Here is a 21,773-nt window from a genome sequence, read left to right as displayed (position 1 = left end):
TTCAAATAGCATCAAAAAACCGTTATGAGTAATGAATTGCACGCTAGAATTGCCTTGATAGGTCATTTTAACAATCGGAGACGTTTAAGGGTGTTCTTGATTTTGGTACCTTTGGGTCTTAAAATAAGACCCTTTGCTACCAATTTTATGCAATAAATTTAAAGTCTTTTTCAAATAGCGTCAAATAACCATTTTAGGTTATGAATTTTACGCTAGAATTGCCTTGATAGGTCATTTTAACATTCGGAGACGTTTAAGGGTGTTCTTGATTTTGGTACCTTTGGGTCTTAAAATAAGACCCTTTGCTACCAATTTTATGCAATAAATTTAAAGTCTTTTTTAAATAGCGTCAAAAGACCGTTTTAAGTAATGAATTGCACGCTAGAATTGCCTCGATACTTCATTTTAACATTAGGAGACGTTTAAGGTGTTCTTGATTTTGGTACCTTTGGGTCTTAAAATAAGACCATTTGCTACCAATTTTATTCAATAAATTTAAAGTCTTTTTCAAATAGCATCAAAAGACCAATTTAGGTTATGAATTGCATGCTAGAATTGCCTCGGTACGTCATTTTAACTATCGGAACCTTTGAGGGTGTTCTTGATTTTGGTACCTTTGGGTCTTAAAATAAGACCCTTTGCTACCAATTTTATGCAATTAATTTAAAGTCTTTTTCAAATAGCGTCAAAAAACCATTTTAGGTTATGAATTGCACGCTAGAATTGCCTCGATACTTCATTTTAACATTCGGAGACGTTTAAGGGTGTTCTTGATTTTGGTACCTTTGGGTCTTAAAATAAGACCCTTTGCTACCAATTTTATGCAATAAATTTAAAGTCTTTTTTAAATAGCGTCAAAAGACCGTTTTAAGTAATGAATTGCACGCTAGAATTGCCTCGATACTTCATTTTAACATTAGGAGACGTTTAAGGTGTTCTTGATTTTGGTACCTTTGGGTCTTAAAATAAGACCATTTGCTACCAATTTTATGCAATAAATTTAAAGTCTTTTTCAAATAGCGTCAAATAACCATTTTAGGTTATGAATTTTACGCTAGAATTGCCTTGATAGGTCATTTTAACATTCGGAGACGTTTAAGGGTGTTCTTGATTTTGGTACCTTTGGGTCTTAAAATAAGACCCTTTGCTACCAATTTTATGCAATTAATTTAAAGTCTTTTTCAAATAGCGTCAAAAGACCAATTTAGGTTATGAATTGCATGCTAGAATTGCCTCGGTACGTCATTTTAACTATCGGAACCTTTGAGGGTGTTCTTGATTTTGGTATCTTTGGGTCTTAAAATAAGACCCTTTGCTACCAATTTTATGCAATAAATTTAAAGTCTTTTTCAAATAGCTTCAAATAACCGTTTTAAGTAATGAATTGCACGCTAGAATTGCCTCGATACTTCATTTTAACATTAGGAGACGTTTAAGGTGTTCTTGATTTTGGTACCTTTGGGTCTTAAAATAAGACCATTTGCTACCAATTTTATGCAATAAATTTAAAGTCTTTTTCAAATAGCGTCAAATAACCATTTTAGGTTATGAATTTTACGCTAGAATTGCCTTGATAGGTCATTTTAACATTCGGAGACGTTTAAGGGTGTTCTTGATTTTGGTACCTTTGGGTCTTAAAATAAGACCCTTTGCTACCAATTTTATGCAATTAATTTAAAGTCTTTTTCAAATAGCGTCAAAAGACCAATTTAGGTTATGAATTGCATGCTAGAATTGCCTCGGTACGTCATTTTAACTATCGGAACCTTTGAGGGTGTTCTTGATTTTGGTATCTTTGGGTCTTAAAATAAGACCCTTTGCTACCAATTTTATGCAATAAATTTAAAGTCTTTTTCAAATAGCTTCAAATAACCATTTTAGGTTATGAATTGCACGTTGGAATTGCCTTGATAGGTCATTTTAACATTCGGAGACGTTTAAGGGTGTTCTTGATTTTGGTACCTTTGGGTCTTAAAATAAGACCCTTTGCTACCAATTTTATGCAATAAATTTAAAGTCTTTTTCAAATAGCGTCAAATAACCATTTTAGGTTATGAATTTTACGCTAGAATTGCCTTGATAGGTCATTTTAACATTCGGAGACGTTTAAGGGTGTTCTTGATTTTGGTACCTTTGGGTCTTAAAATAAGACCCTTTGCTACCAATTTTATGCAATAAATTTAAAGTCTTTTTTAAATAGCGTCAAAAGACCGTTTTAAGTAATGAATTGCACGCTAGAATTGCCTTGATAGGTCATTTTAACATTCGGAGACGTTTAAGGGTGTTCTTGATTTTGGTATCTTTGGGTCTTAAAATAAGACCCTTTGCTACCAATTTTATGCAATTAATTTAAAGTCTTTTTCAAATAGCGTCAAAAGACCATTTTAGGCTATGAATTGGACGCTAGAATTGCCTCGATACTTCATTTTAACATTCGGAGACGTTTAAGGGTGTTCTTGATTTTGGTACCTTTGGGTCTTAAAATAAGACCTATTGCTACCAATTTTATGCAATAAATTTAAAGTCTTTTTCAAATAGCGTCAAATGACCGTTTTAAGTAACGAATGGCACGCTAGAATTGCCTTGATAGGTCATTTTAACTAGCGGAGACGTTTAAGGGTCTTCTTGATTTTGGTACCTTTGGGTCTTAAAATAAGACCCTTTGCTACCAATTTTATGCAATAAATTTAAAGTCTTTTTCAATTAGCGTCAAATGACCGTTTTAAGTAATGAATTGCACGCTAGAATTGACTCGGTACGTCATTTTAACTATCGGAGACGTTTGAGGGTGTTCTTGATTTTGGTACCTTTGGGTCTTAAAATAAGACCCTTTGCTACCAATTTTATGCAATAAATTTAAAGTCTTTTTTAAATAGCGTCAAAAGACCGTTTAAATTAATGAATTACACGCTAGAATTGCCTCGGTACGTCATTTTAACATTCGGAGACATTTAAGGGTGTTCTTGATTTTGGTACCTTTGGGTCTTAAAATAAGACCCTTTGCTACCAATTTTATGCAAGAAAATTTAAAGTCTTTTTCAAATAGCATCAAAAAACCGTTTTAAGTAATGAATTGCACGCTAGAATTGCCTTGATAGGTCATTTTAACATTCGGAGACGTCTAAGGGTGTTCTTGATTTTGGTACCTTTGGTCCTTAAAGTAAGACCCTTTGCTACCAATTTTATGCAATAAATTTAATGTCTTTTTCAAACAGCGTCAAAAGACCATTTTAGGTTATGAATTTTACGCTAGAATTGCCTTGATAGGTCATTTTAACATTCGGAGACGTTTAAGGGTGTTCTTGATTTTGGTACCTTTGGGTCTTAAAATAAGACCCTTTGCTACCAATTTTATGCAATAAATTCAAAGTCTTTTTCAAATAGCGTCAAATAACCATTTTAGGTTATGAATTGCACGCTAGAATTGCCTCGGTACGTCATTTTAACTATCGGAGACGTTTAAGGGTGTTCTTGATTTTGGTACCTTTGGGTCTTAAAATAAGACCCTTTGCTATCATTTTTATGCAATAAATTTAAAGTCTTTTTCAAATAGCATCAAAAAACCGTTATGAGTAATGAATTGCACGCTAGAATTGCCTTGATAGGTCATTTTAACAATCGGAGACGTTTAAGGGTGTTCTTGATTTTGGTACCTTTGGGTCTTAAAATAAGACCCTTTGCTACCAATTTTATGCAATAAATTTAAAGTCTTTTTCAAATAGCGTCAAATAACCATTTTAGGTTATGAATTTTACGCTAGAATTGCCTTGATAGGTCATTTTAACATTCGGAGACGTTTAAGGGTGTTCTTGATTTTGGTACCTTTGGGTCTTAAAATAAGACCCTTTGCTACCAATTTTATGCAATAAATTCAAAGTCTTTTTCAAATAGCGTCAAATAACCATTTTAGGTTATGAATTGCACGCTAGAATTGCCTCGGTACGTCATTTTAACTATCGGAGACGTTTAAGGGTGTTCTTGATTTTGGTACCTTTGGGTCTTAAAATAAGACCCTTTGCTACCAATTTTATGCAATAAATTTAAAGTCTTTTTCAAATAGCATCAAAAAACCGTTATGAGTAATGAATTGCACGCTAGAATTGCCTTGATAGGTCATTTTAACAATCGGAGACGTTTAAGGGTGTTCTTGATTTTGGTACCTTTGGGTCTTAAAATAAGACCCTTTGCTACCAATTTTATGCAATAAATTTAAAGTCTTTTTCAAATAGCGTCAAATAACCATTTTAGGTTATGAATTTTACGCTAGAATTGCCTTGATAGGTCATTTTAACATTCGGAGACGTTTAAGGGTGTTCTTGATTTTGGTACCTTTGGGTCTTAAAATAAGACCCTTTGCTACCAATTTTATGCAATAAATTTAAAGTCTTTTTTAAATAGCGTCAAAAGACCGTTTTAAGTAATGAATTGCACGCTAGAATTGCCTCGATACTTCATTTTAACATTAGGAGACGTTTAAGGTGTTCTTGATTTTGGTACCTTTGGGTCTTAAAATAAGACCCTTTGCTACCAATTTTATGCAATAAATTTAAAGTCTTTTTCAAATAGCATCAAAAAACCGTTTTAAGTAATGAATTGCACGCTAGAATTGCCTTGATAGGTCATTTTAACATTCGGAGACGTCTAAGGGTGTTCTTGATTTTGGTACCTTTGGTCCTTAAAGTAAGACCCTTTGCTACCAATTTTATGCAATAAATTTAATGTCTTTTTCAAACAGCGTCAAAAGACCATTTTAGGTTATGAATTTTACGCTAGAATTGCCTTGATAGGTCATTTTAACATTCGGAGACGTTTAAGGGTGTTCTTGATTTTGGTACCTTTGGGTCTTAAAATAAGACCCTTTGCTACCAATTTTATGCAATAAATTCAAAGTCTTTTTCAAATAGCGTCAAATAACCATTTTAGGTTATGAATTGCACGCTAGAATTGCCTCGGTACGTCATTTTAACTATCGGAGACGTTTAAGGGTGTTCTTGATTTTGGTACCTTTGGGTCTTAAAATAAGACCCTTTGCTATCAATTTTATGCAATAAATTTAAAGTCTTTTTCAAATAGCATCAAAAAACCGTTATGAGTAATGAATTGCACGCTAGAATTGCCTTGATAGGTCATTTTAACAATCGGAGACGTTTAAGGGTGTTCTTGATTTTGGTACCTTTGGGTCTTAAAATAAGACCCTTTGCTACCAATTTTATGCAATAAATTTAAAGTCTTTTTCAAATAGCGTCAAATAACCATTTTAGGTTATGAATTTTACGCTAGAATTGCCTTGATAGGTCATTTTAACATTCGGAGACGTTTAAGGGTGTTCTTGATTTTGGTACCTTTGGGTCTTAAAATAAGACCCTTTGCTACCAATTTTATGCAATAAATTCAAAGTCTTTTTCAAATAGCGTCAAATAACCATTTTAGGTTATGAATTGCACGCTAGAATTGCCTCGGTACGTCATTTTAACTATCGGAGACGTTTAAGGGTGTTCTTGATTTTGGTACCTTTGGGTCTTAAAATAAGACCCTTTGCTATCAATTTTATGCAATAAATTTAAAGTCTTTTTCAAATAGCATCAAAAAACCGTTATGAGTAATGAATTGCACGCTAGAATTGCCTTGATAGGTCATTTTAACAATCGGAGACGTTTAAGGGTGTTCTTGATTTTGGTACCTTTGGGTCTTAAAATAAGACCCTTTGCTACCAATTTTATGCAATAAATTTAAAGTCTTTTTCAAATAGCGTCAAATAACCATTTTAGGTTATGAATTTTACGCTAGAATTGCCTTGATAGGTCATTTTAACATTCGGAGACGTTTAAGGGTGTTCTTGATTTTGGTACCTTTGGGTCTTAAAATAAGACCCTTTGCTACCAATTTTATGCAATAAATTTAAAGTCTTTTTTAAATAGCGTCAAAAGACCGTTTTAAGTAATGAATTGCAAGCTAGAATTGCCTCGATACTTCATTTTAACATTAGGAGACGTTTAAGGTGTTCTTGATTTTGGTACCTTTGGGTCTTAAAATAAGACCATTTGCTACCAATTTTATTCAATAAATTTAAAGTCTTTTTCAAATAGCATCAAAAGACCAATTTAGGTTATGAATTGCATGCTAGAATTGCCTCGGTACGTCATTTTAACTATCGGAACCTTTGAGGGTGTTCTTGATTTTGGTATCTTTGGGTCTTAAAATAAGACCCTTTGCTACCAATTTTATGCAATAAATTTAAAGTCTTTTTCAAATAGCGTCAAATAACCATTTTAGGTTATGAATTTTACGCTAGAATTGCCTTGATAGGTAATTTTACCATTCGGAGAGGTTTAAGGGTGTTCTTGATTTTGGTATCTTTGGGTCTTAAAATAAGACCCTTTGCTACCAATTTTATGCAATAAATTTAAAGTCTTTTTCAAATAGCTTCAAATAACCATTTTAGGTTATGAATTGCACGTTGGAATTGCCTTGATAGGTCATTTTAACATTCGGAGACGTTTAAGGGTGTTCTTGATTTTGGTACCTTTGGGTCTTAAAATAAGACCCTTTGCTACCAATTTTATGCAATAAATTTAAAGTCTTTTTCAAATAGCGTCAAATAACCATTTTAGGTTATGAATTTTACACTAGAATTGCCTCGATACTTCATTTTAACATTCGGAGACGTTTAAGGGTGCTCTTGATTTTGGTACCTTTGGGTCTTAAAATAAGACCCTTTGCTACCAATTTTATGCAATTAATTTAAAGTCTTTTTCAAATAGCGTCAAAAGACCATTTTAGGTTATGAATTGCACGCTAGAATTGCCTCGATACTTCATTTTAACATTCGGAGACGTTTAAGGGTGTTCTTGATTTTGGTACCTTTGGGTCTTAAAATAAGACCCTTTGCTACCAATTTTATGCAATAAGTTTAAAGTCTTTTTCAAATAGCGTCAAATGACCGTTCTAAGTAACGAATGGCACGCTAGAATTGCCTTGATATGTAATTTTAACTAGCGGAGACGTTTAAGGGTCTTCTTGATTTTGGTACCTTTGTGTCTTAAAATAAGACCCTTTGCTACCAATTTTATGCAATAAATTTAAAGTCTTTTTCAAATAGCGTCAAATGACCGTTTTAAGTAATGAATTGCACGCTAGAATTGACTCGGTACGTCATTTTAACTATCGGAGACGTTTGAGGGTGTTCTTGATTTTGGTACCTTTGGGTCTTAAAATAAGACCCTTTGCTACCAATTTTATGCAATAAATTTAAAGTCTTTTTTAAATAGTGTCAAAAGACCGTTTAAATTAATGAATTGCACGCTAGAATTGCCTCGGTACGTCATTTTAACATTCGGAGACATTTAAGGGTGTTCTTGATTTTGGTACCTTTGGGTCTTAAAATAAGACCCTTTGCTACCAATTTTATGCAATAAATTTAAAGTCTTTTTCAAATAGCATCAAAAAACCGTTTTAAGTAATGAATTGCACGCTAGAATTGCCTTGATAGGTCATTTTAACATTCGGAGACGTCTAAGGGTGTTCTTGATTTTGGTACCTTTGGTCCTTAAAGTAAGACCCTTTGCTACCAATTTTATGCAATAAATTTAATGTCTTTTTCAAACAGCGTCAAAAGACCATTTTAGGTTATGAATTTTACGCTAGAATTGCCTTGATAGGTCTTTTAACATTCGGAGACGTTTAAGGGTGTTCTTGATTTTGGTACCTTTGGGTCTTAAAATAAGACCCTTTGCTACCAATTTTATGCAATAAATTCAAAGTCTTTTTCAAACAGCGTCAAAAGACCATTTTAGGTTATGAATTTTACGCTAGAATTGCCTTGATAGGTCTTTTAACTATCGGAACCTTTGAGGGTGTTCTTGATTTTGGTACCTTTGGGTCTTAAAATAAGACCCTTTGCTACCAATTATATGCAATAAATTTAAAGTGTTTTTCAAATAGCGTCAAAAGACCGTTTGAGGTAATGAATTGCACGCTAGAATTGCCTCGGTACATCATGGTGGATGGACCCTATTTTCTTTTGTGACCAAAATTATTAAAACTCAATAAAATTTATTAAAACCCATTCAGTTTTCTCTTAAAGTTTTCATTCGGTTTGTTACTTCTTTCCTTTTGACTATAATTTCTTCAACCTTTTTGCAAATTGTTTATATGTTTTGCGCAATTTACGTACAAATTCACCATAAGCCAGCATATGATACACTCTCTTATACAAAAAAGACAAAAAAGCCTTTTATCTTGCAGGACGGAATAAATTGTGAATCCGAGTCTGTGTCACCATCACTGCTATCTTTAAAACATTTTGATCATCTTGATGGTTGGAATTTTTTTCTTATTCTTAAAGAATGTCTCGTCATGTTTTATGCAAATAATAGCTTTGGAAATTATCAGGCAAATAACGTCAGAGAAAGAACTTGTGATTAAAATTCAAAAACTATGCATTAAATAGAAGACATTGTTTTCAATTGGATTCTGTTCTGATTTGTTACAAATAGTCTTGTTAATTTTTAGATAGTCTTCATCCGGTATTAAGTTAATAATGGTGTCAATTTACATTTCAAAGGTTCTAGTTTGTTTTCACACTTTCAAAGGTTATTCAAGAACAAAGGGATGTTTTTACCTGTTTGTAAAGCTTCAATATGGGGGTCAAGACTGAAACTTTGCCCTAGACCTCAAAAAAACATCTGAGATACATTGTCTCGTGACATCATGTGAAGTTTTCCCGAATTTTGTTAAGAATTCTAAGAGATTTTCGTTTACAAACGCTAGTTTTAGCAAAAATTAATATAGTTTAATTATAGTTTAAAATTAAAAACGATATTTTTTTAGCGTTTGAAAATTTTGATAGGAAATATTTCCAGCTTAAAAAATTCGGTGGGATTAATTTTCACTTGCCCTCAAACCACTCGATTTGTTTCAATATTCATATTTTTCTCCTACGGAGGAGACTTTCCTTCCCATCATGCCCAGCAAGGCATGTGGCAACAAAATTTTTCACTTTGAAAACAACATGGCTTCCAAGAAAATTATTATCGACAACAGTGTACTTATCCCAGTGGAAATATCCTACACAATCACCTTCGCGGCAACTGAAGATAACCAATAATTTCATGAAGGTAAGAAGTATCAAATTACTGCAATTTTTTACTTTGTTTATTTATAAACCAAATTTCTTTTGCCTTCTCTTCTTCTGTGCACGTGGTGTACGTGGTGTACACTTCGTCCCTCTAGCATGAAATCTTTCCAAAAAATTTTCTTTTGACGGCAGTTTGCGATTTCTCTCGACTTTTTTCAAATCCTTTCTCATTTTGATTTACCAAAGAAATTGCTTTAGAATTTCCTGGTCCCAAGAAAGGGGTTTTACAATTGAATTTGTTTTTCGTTTAAATTTCTAAGACCACTGCTCACCGGAAATTAAAGAAAATTTTTTTTTCATAAAAATTATTTGTCCAATATAGAATCACGGTTTTTTATATTGAAGAACTTTAATAAACTTTGTCCAAATTCTAGAGCCTAAAAGTAACCTAGGCACCCCTATTCTAAAGATAAATGATTACCCCCCCCCCTTCCCCTTTGGTGAGAGAGGCCCAGAAAATTTTTAAAATGAAAACCTTTTTGCTGGACACCAACAAAAGTTCCTTGCTTGGTAGCTCTTTCAATAAAAATTTCTAAAAAGTAATTTTTTAATCTCTGGCAAAAATGTAAAAATGTAGCCGCCTAACAATTCCTAAAATGCATTCAGCACCAAACAATGAGTTAGCTTGTTCTAGGCGTTGGCATATTGAACCTTCCGAAAACCAGTCGCTTTTTTCTTTATTTCTACCTATTTATGTTGAATGAGCTTTACATTTAACTCGCGAGCTAAACTTTTAGCGTCTCTCCTCCTGGCCCTGGAATAATGTCCACCCTGATATGTGGTATTGACTTGACTGTAATCCCATCATCTTTGTAAAATCTTTGTTTTTCAGCATGCTATGTAGTCCTTAAGAATTCGGTTTCAGATAGCCCCCAAAATTAATACCTATGGAAAATGGAATACATGATGGAATTCTATGTTCTCATCTGCATGTATCATTATGATCATGAATGTCTTTGACGATTAATCTGTCTATCATATCGGCAAAACAATGATTAACATTAATTCATTAATACTATTGGTTATTGGTGTCAATATATAATCTTCTTAAGTATAGAAAAACATTTAAAACTATTGACAATGCGATTCTGCTGTGAAAATTGAAAGCACTAGGCATATAAGAAAAAAGAATCCCTCAAGTACACTGTCTGAAACTCCGTCTTGTTCCTAGTTTTTTAAAAACATAACCAGGAATACATTCCTTAATATTTTTTGCTTTAGCTTTCTTGGTTTCCGTGATTATCAGAACCTTTTTTTGTTGATAAAACTCTAAAAAAATGAATTCCGTTGCAGATCAAAACACATGGCTACGGAAGATTGTGTATGAATGACGAGGGACGTGGTGAGTGTTGTTTGGATGCCTTTTGAAAAAAGTAGAAAATAAACTGGTATTGCTTTGTCTTTCTCATCTAAATATTTGAGAAACCTTTTAGGTATTACATTTCCGAAAGCTATTTGCATCGCGAACCAACCTTTGCTTTAGGCTTCCAAACTGTGGTGTCTTTCTAACGTTTTAACGTTAAACGAGTGTCTTCTATTGGACCCTTTTCTACGTTAGCTGATTTAATTTTTCATTTATTCGCTTGTTGCGATGTTGATCTTCATTATGATGATCATTAATTTCACATAAGATCAAACAAACTTTCTGATTTTCCAAATTGTCTATTCGTAATTATAGAGCAAAATTCTACCACTTAATGGTTTGCTAATTTAATCTGACCCTCTGCCCATTTCGCTGATTTGATCTTAGATTCATTCTTTACAAAGCCCTTCTTCAAATTGATTCAGGTTTTCGGGATCTGCTGGTATCTCTTTGAAACTTTAGACCATCTATTATTGCTCTGACCCTTTTTCCTTTTTGCAGAATTAATCTTTGATTTATCCTCTAGAAACCACTTCCTCATACTCATTAAAGTTTGTAAGATCTGCTAGTATCTCTTCAACACTTCAGACCATCCTTTGTTGTTCTGCCTCTCTGCATTTTCGTTGACTGGATCATTTTTAAAAAAATCTTTCTCAACACTCATTGAAGTTTGTGATTTTCGATGGTGTCTCTTCGACAATTGAGACCGTCCCTTGTTGTTCTTCCTCTCTGCCCTTTACGCTGATTTTTTAATTCATTCACTAAAAAATCTTTCTCAACATTCCTTGAAGCTTGTGATTTTCGTTGGTATCTTTTCGCTACTTCAGACCGTCCCTTGCTGTTCTTTCTCTCTGCCCTTTTCCCTTATTTTTGTTACTCTTTATTCTTTAAAAAATATTTCTTAACACTCATTGAAGCTTGTGATTTTTGTTGGTGTCTCTTCGACACTTGAAACCGTCTCTTGTTGTTCTTCCTCTCTGCCCTTTCCGCTGATTTTTTTCAGTCATTTTAAAAAAAATCTTTCTCAACACTCATTGAAGTTTGTGATTTTCGATGGTGTCTCTTCGACAATTGAGACCGTCCCTTATTGTTCTTCCTCTCTGCCCTTTACGCTGATTTTTTTAATTCATTCACTAAAAAATCTTTCTCAACATTCCTTGAAGTTTGTGATTTTCGTTGGTATCTTTTCGACACTTCAGACCGTCCCTTGTTGTTCTTTCTCTCTGCCCTTTTCCCTTATTTTTGTTTCTCTTGATTCTTTAAAAAATATTTCTTAACACTCATTGAAGCTTGTGATTTTTGTTGGTGTCTCTTTGACACTTGAAACCGTCCATTGTTGTTCTTTCTCTCTGCCATTTTCCCTGATTTTTTTTTCTATTCATTCTTTAAAAATTCTTTCTCAACATTCCTTGAAGCTAGTGATTTTTGTTGGTGTCTCTTCGACACTTGAAACCGTCTCTTGTTGTTCTTCCTCTTTGCCCTTTCCTCTGATCTTTTTTAATTCATTCTCTAAAAAATCTTTCTCAACATTCCTTGAAACTTGTGATTTTCGTTGCTATCTTTTCGACACTTGAAACCGTCCCTTGTTGTTCTTTCTCTCTGCCCTTTTCCCTGAATTTTTGTTTCTATTTATTCTTTAAAAATCTCTCTAAACATTCATTGAAGCTTGTGATTTTTGTTAGTGTCTCTTCAACACTTGAATCCGTCTCTTGTTGTTCTTCCTCTCTGCCCTTTTCGCTGATTATTTTTATTCATTCCTTAAAATATTTTTCTCAACATTCATTGAAGCTTGTGATTTTTGTTAGTGTCTCTTCAACACTTGAATCCGTCTCTTCTTGTTCTTCCTCTCTGCCCATTCCGCTGATTATTTTTATTCATTCCTTGAAAAATCTTTCTCAACATTCATTGAAGCTTGTGATTTTTGTTAGTGTCTCTTCAACACTTGAATCCGTCTCTTGTTGTTTTTCCTCTTTGCCCTTCCCGCTGATTTTTATTTTATTCATTCTTTAAAAATTCTTTCTCAACATTCCTTGAAGCTTGTGATTTTAGTTGGTGTCTCTTCGACACTTGAAACCGTCTCTTGTTGTTCTTCCACTTTGCCCTTTCCGCTGATCTTTTTTAATTCATTCTCTAAAAAATCTTTTTTAACATTCCTTGAAACTTGTGATTTTCGTGGCTATCTTTTCGACACTTGAAACCGTGCCTTGTTGTTCTTTCTCTCTGCCCTTTTCCCTTAATTTTTGTTTCTATTTATTCTTTAAAAATCTTTGTCAACATTCATTGAAGCTTGTGATTTTTGTTAGTGTCTCTTCGACACTTGAAACCGTCTCTTGTTGCTCTTCTTCTCTGCTCTTTTCGCTGATTATTTTTATTCAGTCCTTAAAAAATCTTTCTCAACATTCATTGAAGCTTCCGATTTTTGTTAGTGTCTCTTCAACACTTGAATCCGTCTCTTGTTGTTCTTCCTCTCTGCCCATTCCGCTGATTTTTTTTATTAATTAAGAAAAAAGTCTTTCTCAACATCCATTGAAGCTTGTGATTTTTTTTGGTGTCTCTTCGACAATTGAAACCGTCTCTTGTTGTTCTTACTCTCTGCTCTTTCCGCTGATTTTTTTTATTCATTCTGAAAAAATCTTTCTCAACATTCATTGAAGCTTGTGATATTTGTTGGTGTCTCTTCGACACTTGAAACCGTCTTTTGTTGTTCTTCCTCTTTGCCCTTTTCGCTGATTATTTTTATTCATTCCTTAAAAAATCTTTCTCAACATTCATTGAAGCTTCCGATTTTTGTTAGTGTCTCTTCAACACTTGAATCCGTCTCTTGTTGTTCTTCCTCTCTGCTCATTCCGCTGATTTTTTTTATTAATTAAGAAAAAAGTCTTTCTCAACATCCATTGAAGCTTGTGATTTTTTTTGGTGTCTCTTCGACAATTGAAACCGTCTCTTGTTGTTCTTACTCTCTGCTCTTTCCGCTGATTTTTTTTATTCATTCTGAAAAAATCTTTCTCAACATTCATTGAAGCTTGTGATATTTGTTGGTGTCTCTTCGACACCTGAAACCGTCTTTTGTTGTTCTTCCTCTTTGCCCTTTTCGCTGATTATTTTTATTCATTCCTTAAAAAAATCTTTCTCAACATTCATTGAAGCTTGTGATTTTTGTTAGTGTCTCTTCAACACTTGAATCCGTCTCTTGTTGTTCTCCCTCTCTGCCCTTTTCGCTGATTATTTTTATTCATTCCTTAAAAAATCTTTCTCAACATTCATTGAAGCTTGTGATTTTTGTTAGTGTCTCTTCAACACTTGAATCCGTCTCTTGTTGTTCTTTCTCTCTGCCCTTTTCCCTTATTTTTGTTTCTATTCATTTCTTAAAATATCTTTCTCAACATTCATTGAAGCTTGTGATCTTTGTTAGTGTCTCTTCAACACTTGAATCCGTCTCTTGTTGTTCTTCCTCTCTGCCCTTTTCGCTGATTATTTTGATCATTCCTTAAAAAATCTTTCTCAACATTCATTGAAGCTTGTGATATTTGTTGGTGTCTCTTCGACACTTGAAACCGTCTCTTGTTGTTCTTACTCTCTGCTCTTTCCGCTGATTTTTTTTATTCATTCTGAAAAAATCTTTCTCAACATTCATTGAAGCTTGTGATATTTGTTGGTGTCTCTTCGACACTTGAAACCGTCTTTTGTTGTTCTTCCTCTTTGCCCTTTTCGCTGATTATTTTTATTCATTCCTTAAAAAATCTTTCTCAACATTCATTGAAGCTTGTGATATTTGTTGGTGTCTCTTCGACACTTGAAACCGTCTCTTGTTGTTCTTACTCTCTGCTCTTTCCGCTGATTTTTTTTATTCATTCTGAAAAAATCTTTCTCAACATTCATTGAAGCTTGTGATATTTGTTGGTGTCTCTTCGACACTTGAAACCGTCTTTTGTTGTTCTTCCTCTTTGCCCTTTTCGCTGATTATTTTTATTCATTCCTTAAAAAATCTTTCTCAACATTCATTGAAGCTTGTGATTTTTGTTAGTGTCTCTTCAACACTTGAATCCGTCTCTTGTTGTTCTCCCTCTCTGCCCTTTTTGCTGATTATTTTTATTCATTCCTTAAAAAATCTTTCTCAACATTCATTGAAGCTTGTGATTTTTGTTAGTGTCTTTTCAACACTTTAAACCGTCTTTTGTTGTTCTTCCTCTCTGCCCTTCCCGCTGATTTTATTTTATTCATTCTTTAAAAATTCTTTCTCAACATTCCTTGAAGCTTGTGATTTTTGTTGGTGTCTCTTCGACACTTGAAACCGTCTCTTGTTGTTCTTCCTCTCTGCCCTTTCCGCTGATTTTTTTTAGTCATTTTAAAAAAAATCTTTCTCAACACTCATTGAAGTTTGTGATTTTCGATGGTGTCTCTTCGACAATTGAGACCGTCCCTTATTGTTCTTCCTCTCTGCCCTTTACGCTGATTTTTTTAATTCATTCACTAAAAAATCTTTCTCAACATTCCTTGAAGTTTGTGATTTTCATTGGTATCTTTTCGACACTTCAGACCGTCCCTTGTTGTTCTTTCTCTCTGCCCTTTTCCCTTATTTTTGTTTCTCTTGATTCTTTAAAAAATATTTCTTAACACTCATTGAAGCTTGTGATTTTTGTTGGTGTCTCTTTGACACTTGAAACCGTCCATTGTTGTTCTTTCTCTCTGCCATTTTCCCTGATTTTTTTTTTCTATTCATTCTTTAAAAATTCTTTCTCAACATTCCTTGAAGCTAGTGATTTTTGTTGGTGTCTCTTCGACACTTGAAACCGTCTCTTGTTGTTCTTCCTCTTTGCCCTTTCCTCTGATTTTTTTTAATTCATTCTCTAAAAAATCTTTCTCAACATTCCTTGAAACTTGTGCTTTTCGTTGCTATCTTTTCGACACTTGAAACCGTCCCTTGTTGTTCTTTCTCTCTGTCCTTTTCCCTGAATTTTTGTTTCTATTTATTCTTTAAAAATCTCTCTAAACATTCATTGAAGCTTGTGATTTTTGTTAGTGTCTCTTCAACACTTGAATCCGTCTCTTGTTGTTCTTCCTCTCTGCCCTTTTCGCTGATTATTTTTATTCATTCCTTAAAATATTTTTCTCAACATTCATTGAAGCTTGTGATTTTTGTTAGTGTCTCTTCAACACTTGAATCCGTCTCTTCTTGTTCTTCCTCTCTGCCCATTCCGCTGATTTTTATTTTATTCATTCTTTAAAAATTCTTTCTCAACATTCCTTGAAGCTTGTGATTTTAGTTGGTGTCTCTTCGACACTTGAAACCGTCTCTTGTTGTTCTTCCTCTTTGCCCTTTCCGCTGATCTTTTTTAATTCATTCTCTAAAAAATCTTTCCCAACATTCCTTGAAACTTGTGATTTTCGTGGCTATCTTTTCGACACTTGAAACCGTCCCTTGTTGTTCTTTCTCTCTGCCCTTTTCCCTGAATTTTTGTTTCTATTTATTCTTTAAAAATCTTTCTCAACATCCATTGAAGCTTGTGATTTTTTTTGGTGTCTCTTCGACAATGGAAACCGTCTCTTGTTGTTCTTACTCTCTGCTCTTTCCGCTGATTATTTTTATTCATTCTGAAAAAATCTTTCTCAACATTCATTGAAGCTTGTGATATTTGTTGGCGTCTCTTCGACACTTGAAACCGTCTTTTGTTGTTCTTCCTCTTTGCACTTTTCGCTGATTATTTTTATTCATTCCTTAAAAAATTTTTCTCAACATTCATTGAAGCTTGTGATTTTTGTTGGTGTTTCTTCGACACTTGAAACCGTCTCTTGTTGTTCTTCCTCTTTGCCCTTTCCTCTGATCTTTTTTAATTCATTCTCTAAAAAATCTTTCTCAACATTCCTTGAAACTTGTGATTTTCGTTGCTATCTTTTCGACACTTGAAACCGTCCCTTGTTGTTCTTTCTCTCTGCCCTTTTCCCTGAATTTTTGTTTCTATTTATTCTTTAAAAATCTATCTAAACATTCATTGAAGCTTGTGATTTTTGTTAGTGTCTCTTCAACACTTGAATCCGTCTCTTGTTGTTCTTCCTCTGCCCTTTTCGCTGATTATTTTTATTCATTCCTTGAAAAATTTTTCTCAACATTCATTGAAGCTTGTGATTTTTGTTAGTGTCTCTTCAACACTTGAATCCGTCTCTTGTTGTTCTTCCTCTCTGCCCATTCCGCTGATTTTTTTTATTAATTAAGAAAAAAATCTTTCTCAACATTCATTGAAGCTTGTGATTTTTGTTAGTGTCTCTTCAACACTTTAAACCGTCTTTTGTTGTTCTTCCTCTTTGCCCTTTCCTCTGATCTTTTTTAATTCATTCTCTAAAAAATTTTTCTCAACATTCCTTGAAATTTGTGATTTTCGTTGCTATCATTTCGACACTTGAAACCGTCCCTTGTTGTTCTTTCTCTCTGCCCTTTTCCCTGAATTTTTATTTCTATTTATTCTTTAAAAATCTTTGTCAACATTCATTAAAGCTTGTGATTTTTGTTAGTGTCTCTTCGACACTTGAAACCGTCTCTTGTTGCTCTTCCTCTCTGCCCTTTTCGCTGATTATTTTTATTCATTCTTTAAAAAATCTTTCTCAACATTCATTGAAGCTTGTGATTTTTGTTAGTGTCTCTTCAACACTTGAATCCGTCTCTTGTTGTTCTTCCTCTCTGCCCTTTTCGCTGATTATTTTTATTCATTCCTTGAAAAATCTTTCCCAACATTCATTGAAGCTTGTGATTTTTGTTAGTGTCTCTTCAACACTTGAATCCGTCTCTTGTTGTTTTTCCTCTTTGCCCTTCCCGCTGATTTTTATTTTATTCATTCTTTAAAAATTCTTTCTCAACATTCATTGAAGCTTGTGATTTTAGTTGGTGTCTCTTCGACACTTGAAACCGTCTCTTGTTGTTCTTCCTCTTTGCCCTTTCCGCTGATCTTTTTTAATTCATTCTCTAAAAAATCTTTTTTAACATTCCTTGAAACTTGTGATTTTCGTGGCTATCTTTTCGACACTTGAAACCTTCCCTTGTTGTTCTTTCTCTCTGCCCTTTTCCCTGAATTTTTGTTTCTATTTATTCTTTAAAAATCTTTCTCAACATTCATTGAAGCTTATGGTTTTTGTTAGTGTCTCTTTGACACTTGAAACCGTCTCTTGTTGTTCTTCCTCTTTGCCCTTTCCTCTGATCTTTTTTGATTCATTCTCTAAAAAATTATTTTCAACATTCCTTGAAATTTGTGATTTTCGTTGCTATCTTTTCGACACTTGAAACCGTCCCTTGTTGTTCTTTCTCTCTGCCCTTTTCCCTTAATTTTTGTTTCTATTTATTCTTTAAAAATCTTTGTCAACATTCATTGAAGCTTGTGATTTTTGTTAGTGTCTCTTCGACACTTGAAACCGTCTCTTGTTGCTCTTCTTCTCTGCTCTTTTCGCTGATTATTTTTATTCAGTCTTTAAAAATTCTTTCTCAACATTCCTTGAAGCTTGTGATTTTAGTTGGTGTCTCTTCGACACTTGAAACCGTCTCTTGTTGTTCTTCCTCTTTGCCCTTTCCGCTGATCTTTTTTAATTCATTCTCTAAAAAATCTTTTTTAACATTCCTTGAAACTTGTGATTTTCGTGGCTATCTTTTCGACACTTGAAACCGTCCCTTGTTGTTCTTTCTCTCTGCCCTTTTCCCTGAATTTTTGTTTCTATTTATTCTTTAAAAATCTTTCTCAACATTCATTGAAGCTTATGGTTTTTGTTAGTGTCTCTTTGACACTTGAAACCGTCTCTTGTTGTTCTTCCTCTTTGCCCTTTCCTCTGATCTTTTTTGATTCATTCTCTAAAAAATTATTTTCAACATTCCTTGAAATTTGTGATTTTCGTTGCTATCTTTTCGACACTTGAAACCGTCCCTTGTTGTTCTTTCTCTCTGCCCTTTTCCCTTAATTTTTGTTTCTATTTATTCTTTAAAAATCTTTGTCAACATTCATTGAAGCTTGTGATTTTTGTTAGTGTCTCTTCGACACTTGAAACCGTCTCTTGTTGCTCTTCTTCTCTGCTCTTTTCGCTGATTATTTTTATTCAGTCCTTAAAAAATCTTTCTCAACATTCATTGAAGCTTCTGATTTTTGTTAGTGTCTCTTCAACACTTGAATCCGTCTCTTGTTGTTCTTCCTCTCTGCCCATTCCGCTGATTTTTTTTATTAATTAAGAAAAAAGTCTTTCTCAACATCCATTGAAGCTTGTGATTTTTTTTGGTGTCTCTTCGACAATGGAAACCGTCTCTTGTTGTTCTTACTCTCTGCTCTTTCCGCTGATTATTTTTATTCATTCTGAAAAAATCTTTCTCAACATTCATTGAAGCTTGTGATATTTGTTGGCGTCTCTTCGACACTTGAAACCGTCTTTTGTTGTTCTTCCTCTTTGCACTTTTCGCTGATTATTTTTATTCATTCCTTAAAAAATCTTTCTCAACATTCATTGAAGCTTGTGATTTTTGTTGGTGTTTCTTCGACACTTGAAACCGTCTCTTGTTGTTCTTCCTCTTTGCCCTTTCCTCTGATCTTTTTTAATTCATTCTCTAAAAAATCTTTCTCAACATTCCTTGAAACTTGTGATTTTCGTTGCTATCTTTTCGACACTTGAAACCGTCCCTTGTTGTTCTTTCTCTCTGCCCTTTTCCCTGAATTTTTGTTTCTATTTATTCTTTAAAAATCTATCTAAACATTCATTGAAGCTTGTGATTTTTGTTAGTGTCTCTTCAACACTTGAATCCGTCTCTTGTTGTTCTTCCTCTGCCCTTTTCGCTGATTATTTTTATTCATTCCTTGAAAAATTTTTCTCAACATTCATTGAAGCTTGTGATTTTTGTTAGTGTCTCTTCAACACTTGAATCCGTCTCTTGTTGTTCTTCCTCTCTGCCCATTCCGCTGATTTTTTTTATTAATTAAGAAAAAAATCTTTCTCAACATTCATTGAAGCTTGTGATTTTTGTTAGTGTCTCTTCAACACTTTAAACCGTCTTTTGTTGTTCTTCCTCTTTGCCCTTTCCTCTGATCTTTTTTAATTCATTCTCTAAAAAATTTTTCTCAACATTCCTTGAAATTTGTGATTTTCTTTGCTATCTTTTCGACACTTGAAACCGTCCCTTGTTGTTCTTTCTCTCTGCCCTTTTCCCTGAATTTTTATTTCTATTTATTCTTTAAAAATCTTTGTCAACATTCATTGAAGCTTGTGATTTTTGTTAGTGTCTCTTCGACACTTGAAACCGTCTCTTGTTGCTCTTCCTCTCTGCCCTTTTCGCTGATTATTTTTATTCATTCTTTAAAAAATCTTTCTCAACATTCATTGAAGCTTGTGATTTTTGTTAGTGTCTCTTCAACACTTGAATCCGTCTCTTGTTGCTCTTCCTCTCTGCCCTTTTCGCTGATTATTTTTATTCATTCTTTAAAAAATCTTTCTCAACATTCATTGAAGCTTGTGATTTTTGTTAGTGTCTCTTCAACACTTGAATCCGTCTCTTGTTGTTTTTCCTCTTTGCCCTTCCCGCTGATTTTTATTTTATTCATTCTTTAAAAATTCTTTCTCAACATTCCTTGAAGCTTGTGATTTTAGTTGGTGTCTCTTCGACACTTGAAACCGTCTCTTGTTGTTCTTCCTCTTTGCCCTTTCCGCTGATCTTTTTTAATTCATTCTCTAAAAAATCTTTTTTAACATTCCTTGAAACTTGTGATTTTCGTGGCTATCTTTTCGACACTTGAAACCGTCCCTTGTTGTTCTTTCTCTCTGCCCTTTTCCCTGAATTTTTGTTTCTATTTATTCTTTAAAAATCTTTCTCAACATTCATTGAAGCTTATGGCTTTTGTTAGTGTCTCTTTGACACTTGAAACCGTCTCTTGTTGTTCTTCCTCTTTGCCCTTTCCTCTGATCTTTTTTGATTCATTCTCTAAAAAATTATTTTCAACATTCCTTGAAATTTGTGATTTTCGTTGCTATCTTTTCGACACTTGAAACCGTCCCTTGTTGTTCTTTCTCTCTGCCCTTTTCCCTTAATTTTTGTTTCTATTTATTCTTTAAAAATCTTTGTCAACATTCATTGAAGCTTGTGATTTTTGTTAGTGTCTCTTCGACACTTGAAACCGTCTCTTGTTGCTCTTCTTCTCTGCTCTTTTCGCTGATTATTTTTATTCAGTCCTTAAAAAATCTTTCTCAACATTCATTGAAGCTTCTGATTTTTGTTAGTGTCTCTTCAACACTTGAATCCGTCTCTTGTTGTTCTTCCTCTCTGCCCATTCCGCTGATTTTTTTTATTAATTAAGAAAAAAGTCTTTCTCAACATCCATTGAAGCTTGTGATTTTTTTTGGTGTCTCTTCGACAATTGAAACCGTCTCTTGTTGTTCTTACTCTCTGCTCTTTCCGCTGATTTTTTTTATTCATTCTGAAAAAATCTTTCTCAACATTCATTGAAGCTTGTGATATTTGTTGGTGTCTCTTCGACACTTGAAACCGTCTCTTGTTGCTCTTCCTCTCTGCCCTTTTCGCTGATTATTTTTATTCATTCTTTAAAAAATCTTTCTCAACATTCATTGAAGCTTGTGATTTTTGTTAGTGTCTCTTCAACACTTGAATCCGTCTCTTGTTGTTCTTCCTCTCTGCCCTTTTCGCTGATTATTTTTATTCATTCCTTGAAAAATCTTTCCCAACATTCATTGAAGCTTGTGATTTTTGTTAGTGTCTCTTCAACACTTGAATCCGTCTCTTGTTGTTTTTCCTCTTTGCCCTTCCCGCTGATTTTTATTTTATTCATTCTTTAAAAATTCTTTCTCAACATTCCTTGAAGCTTGTGATTTTAGTTGGTGTCTCTTCGACACTTGAAACCGTCTCTTGTTGTTCTTCCTCTTTGCCCTTTCCGCTGATCTTTTTTAATTCATTCTCTAAAAAATCTTTTTTAACATTCCTTGAAACTTGTGATTTTCGTGGCTATCTTTTCGACACTTGAAACCTTCCCTTGTTGTTCTTTCTCTCTGCCCTTTTCCCTGAATTTTTGTTTCTATTTATTCTTTAAAAATCTTTCTCAACATTCATTGAAGCTTATGGTTTTTGTTAGTGTCTCTTTGACACTTGAAACCGTCTCTTGTTGTTCTTCCTCTTTGCCCTTTCCTCTGATCTTTTTTGATTCATTCTCTAAAAAATTATTTTCAACATTCCTTGAAATTTGTGATTTTCGTTGCTATCTTTTCGACACTTGAAACCGTCCCTTGTTGTTCTTTCTCTCTGCCCTTTTC

The 21,773-nt window shown here is 33.7% G+C and overlaps 1 protein-coding gene across 3 annotated transcripts in view; it reads left to right on the top strand.

Annotated features, from left to right (window-relative positions):
• Positions 1–7,969: 7,969 nt before the first annotated feature.
• The window catches only part of LOC148957841 (uncharacterized), a 111,522-nt gene continuing 97,718 nt past the window's right edge, over positions 7,970–21,773 (top strand). For 2 of the 3 annotated variants that reach the window (XR_016145037.1, XR_016145038.1), the window contains exons 1-2: positions 7,970–9,116; positions 10,430–10,478. Coding sequence is in view for 1 of the 3 variants with exons in the window: in XM_089114424.1 (XP_088970550.1) it covers positions 10,464–10,478 (15 nt within the window). In the remaining 2 variants the exon portion in view is untranslated. The remainder of the gene's footprint in view (positions 9,117–10,429; positions 10,479–21,773) is intronic. The other variant, XM_089114424.1, reaches the window with a different exon arrangement.

The sequence above is a fragment of the Rhopilema esculentum genome, chromosome 20 (assembly GCF_057945365.1).
Source record: "Rhopilema esculentum isolate cy_ngs chromosome 20, ASM5794536v1, whole genome shotgun sequence".
Lineage (NCBI taxonomy): Eukaryota > Metazoa > Cnidaria > Scyphozoa > Rhizostomeae > Rhizostomatidae > Rhopilema > Rhopilema esculentum.
This window is presented reverse-complemented; position numbering and strand designations above follow the sequence as displayed.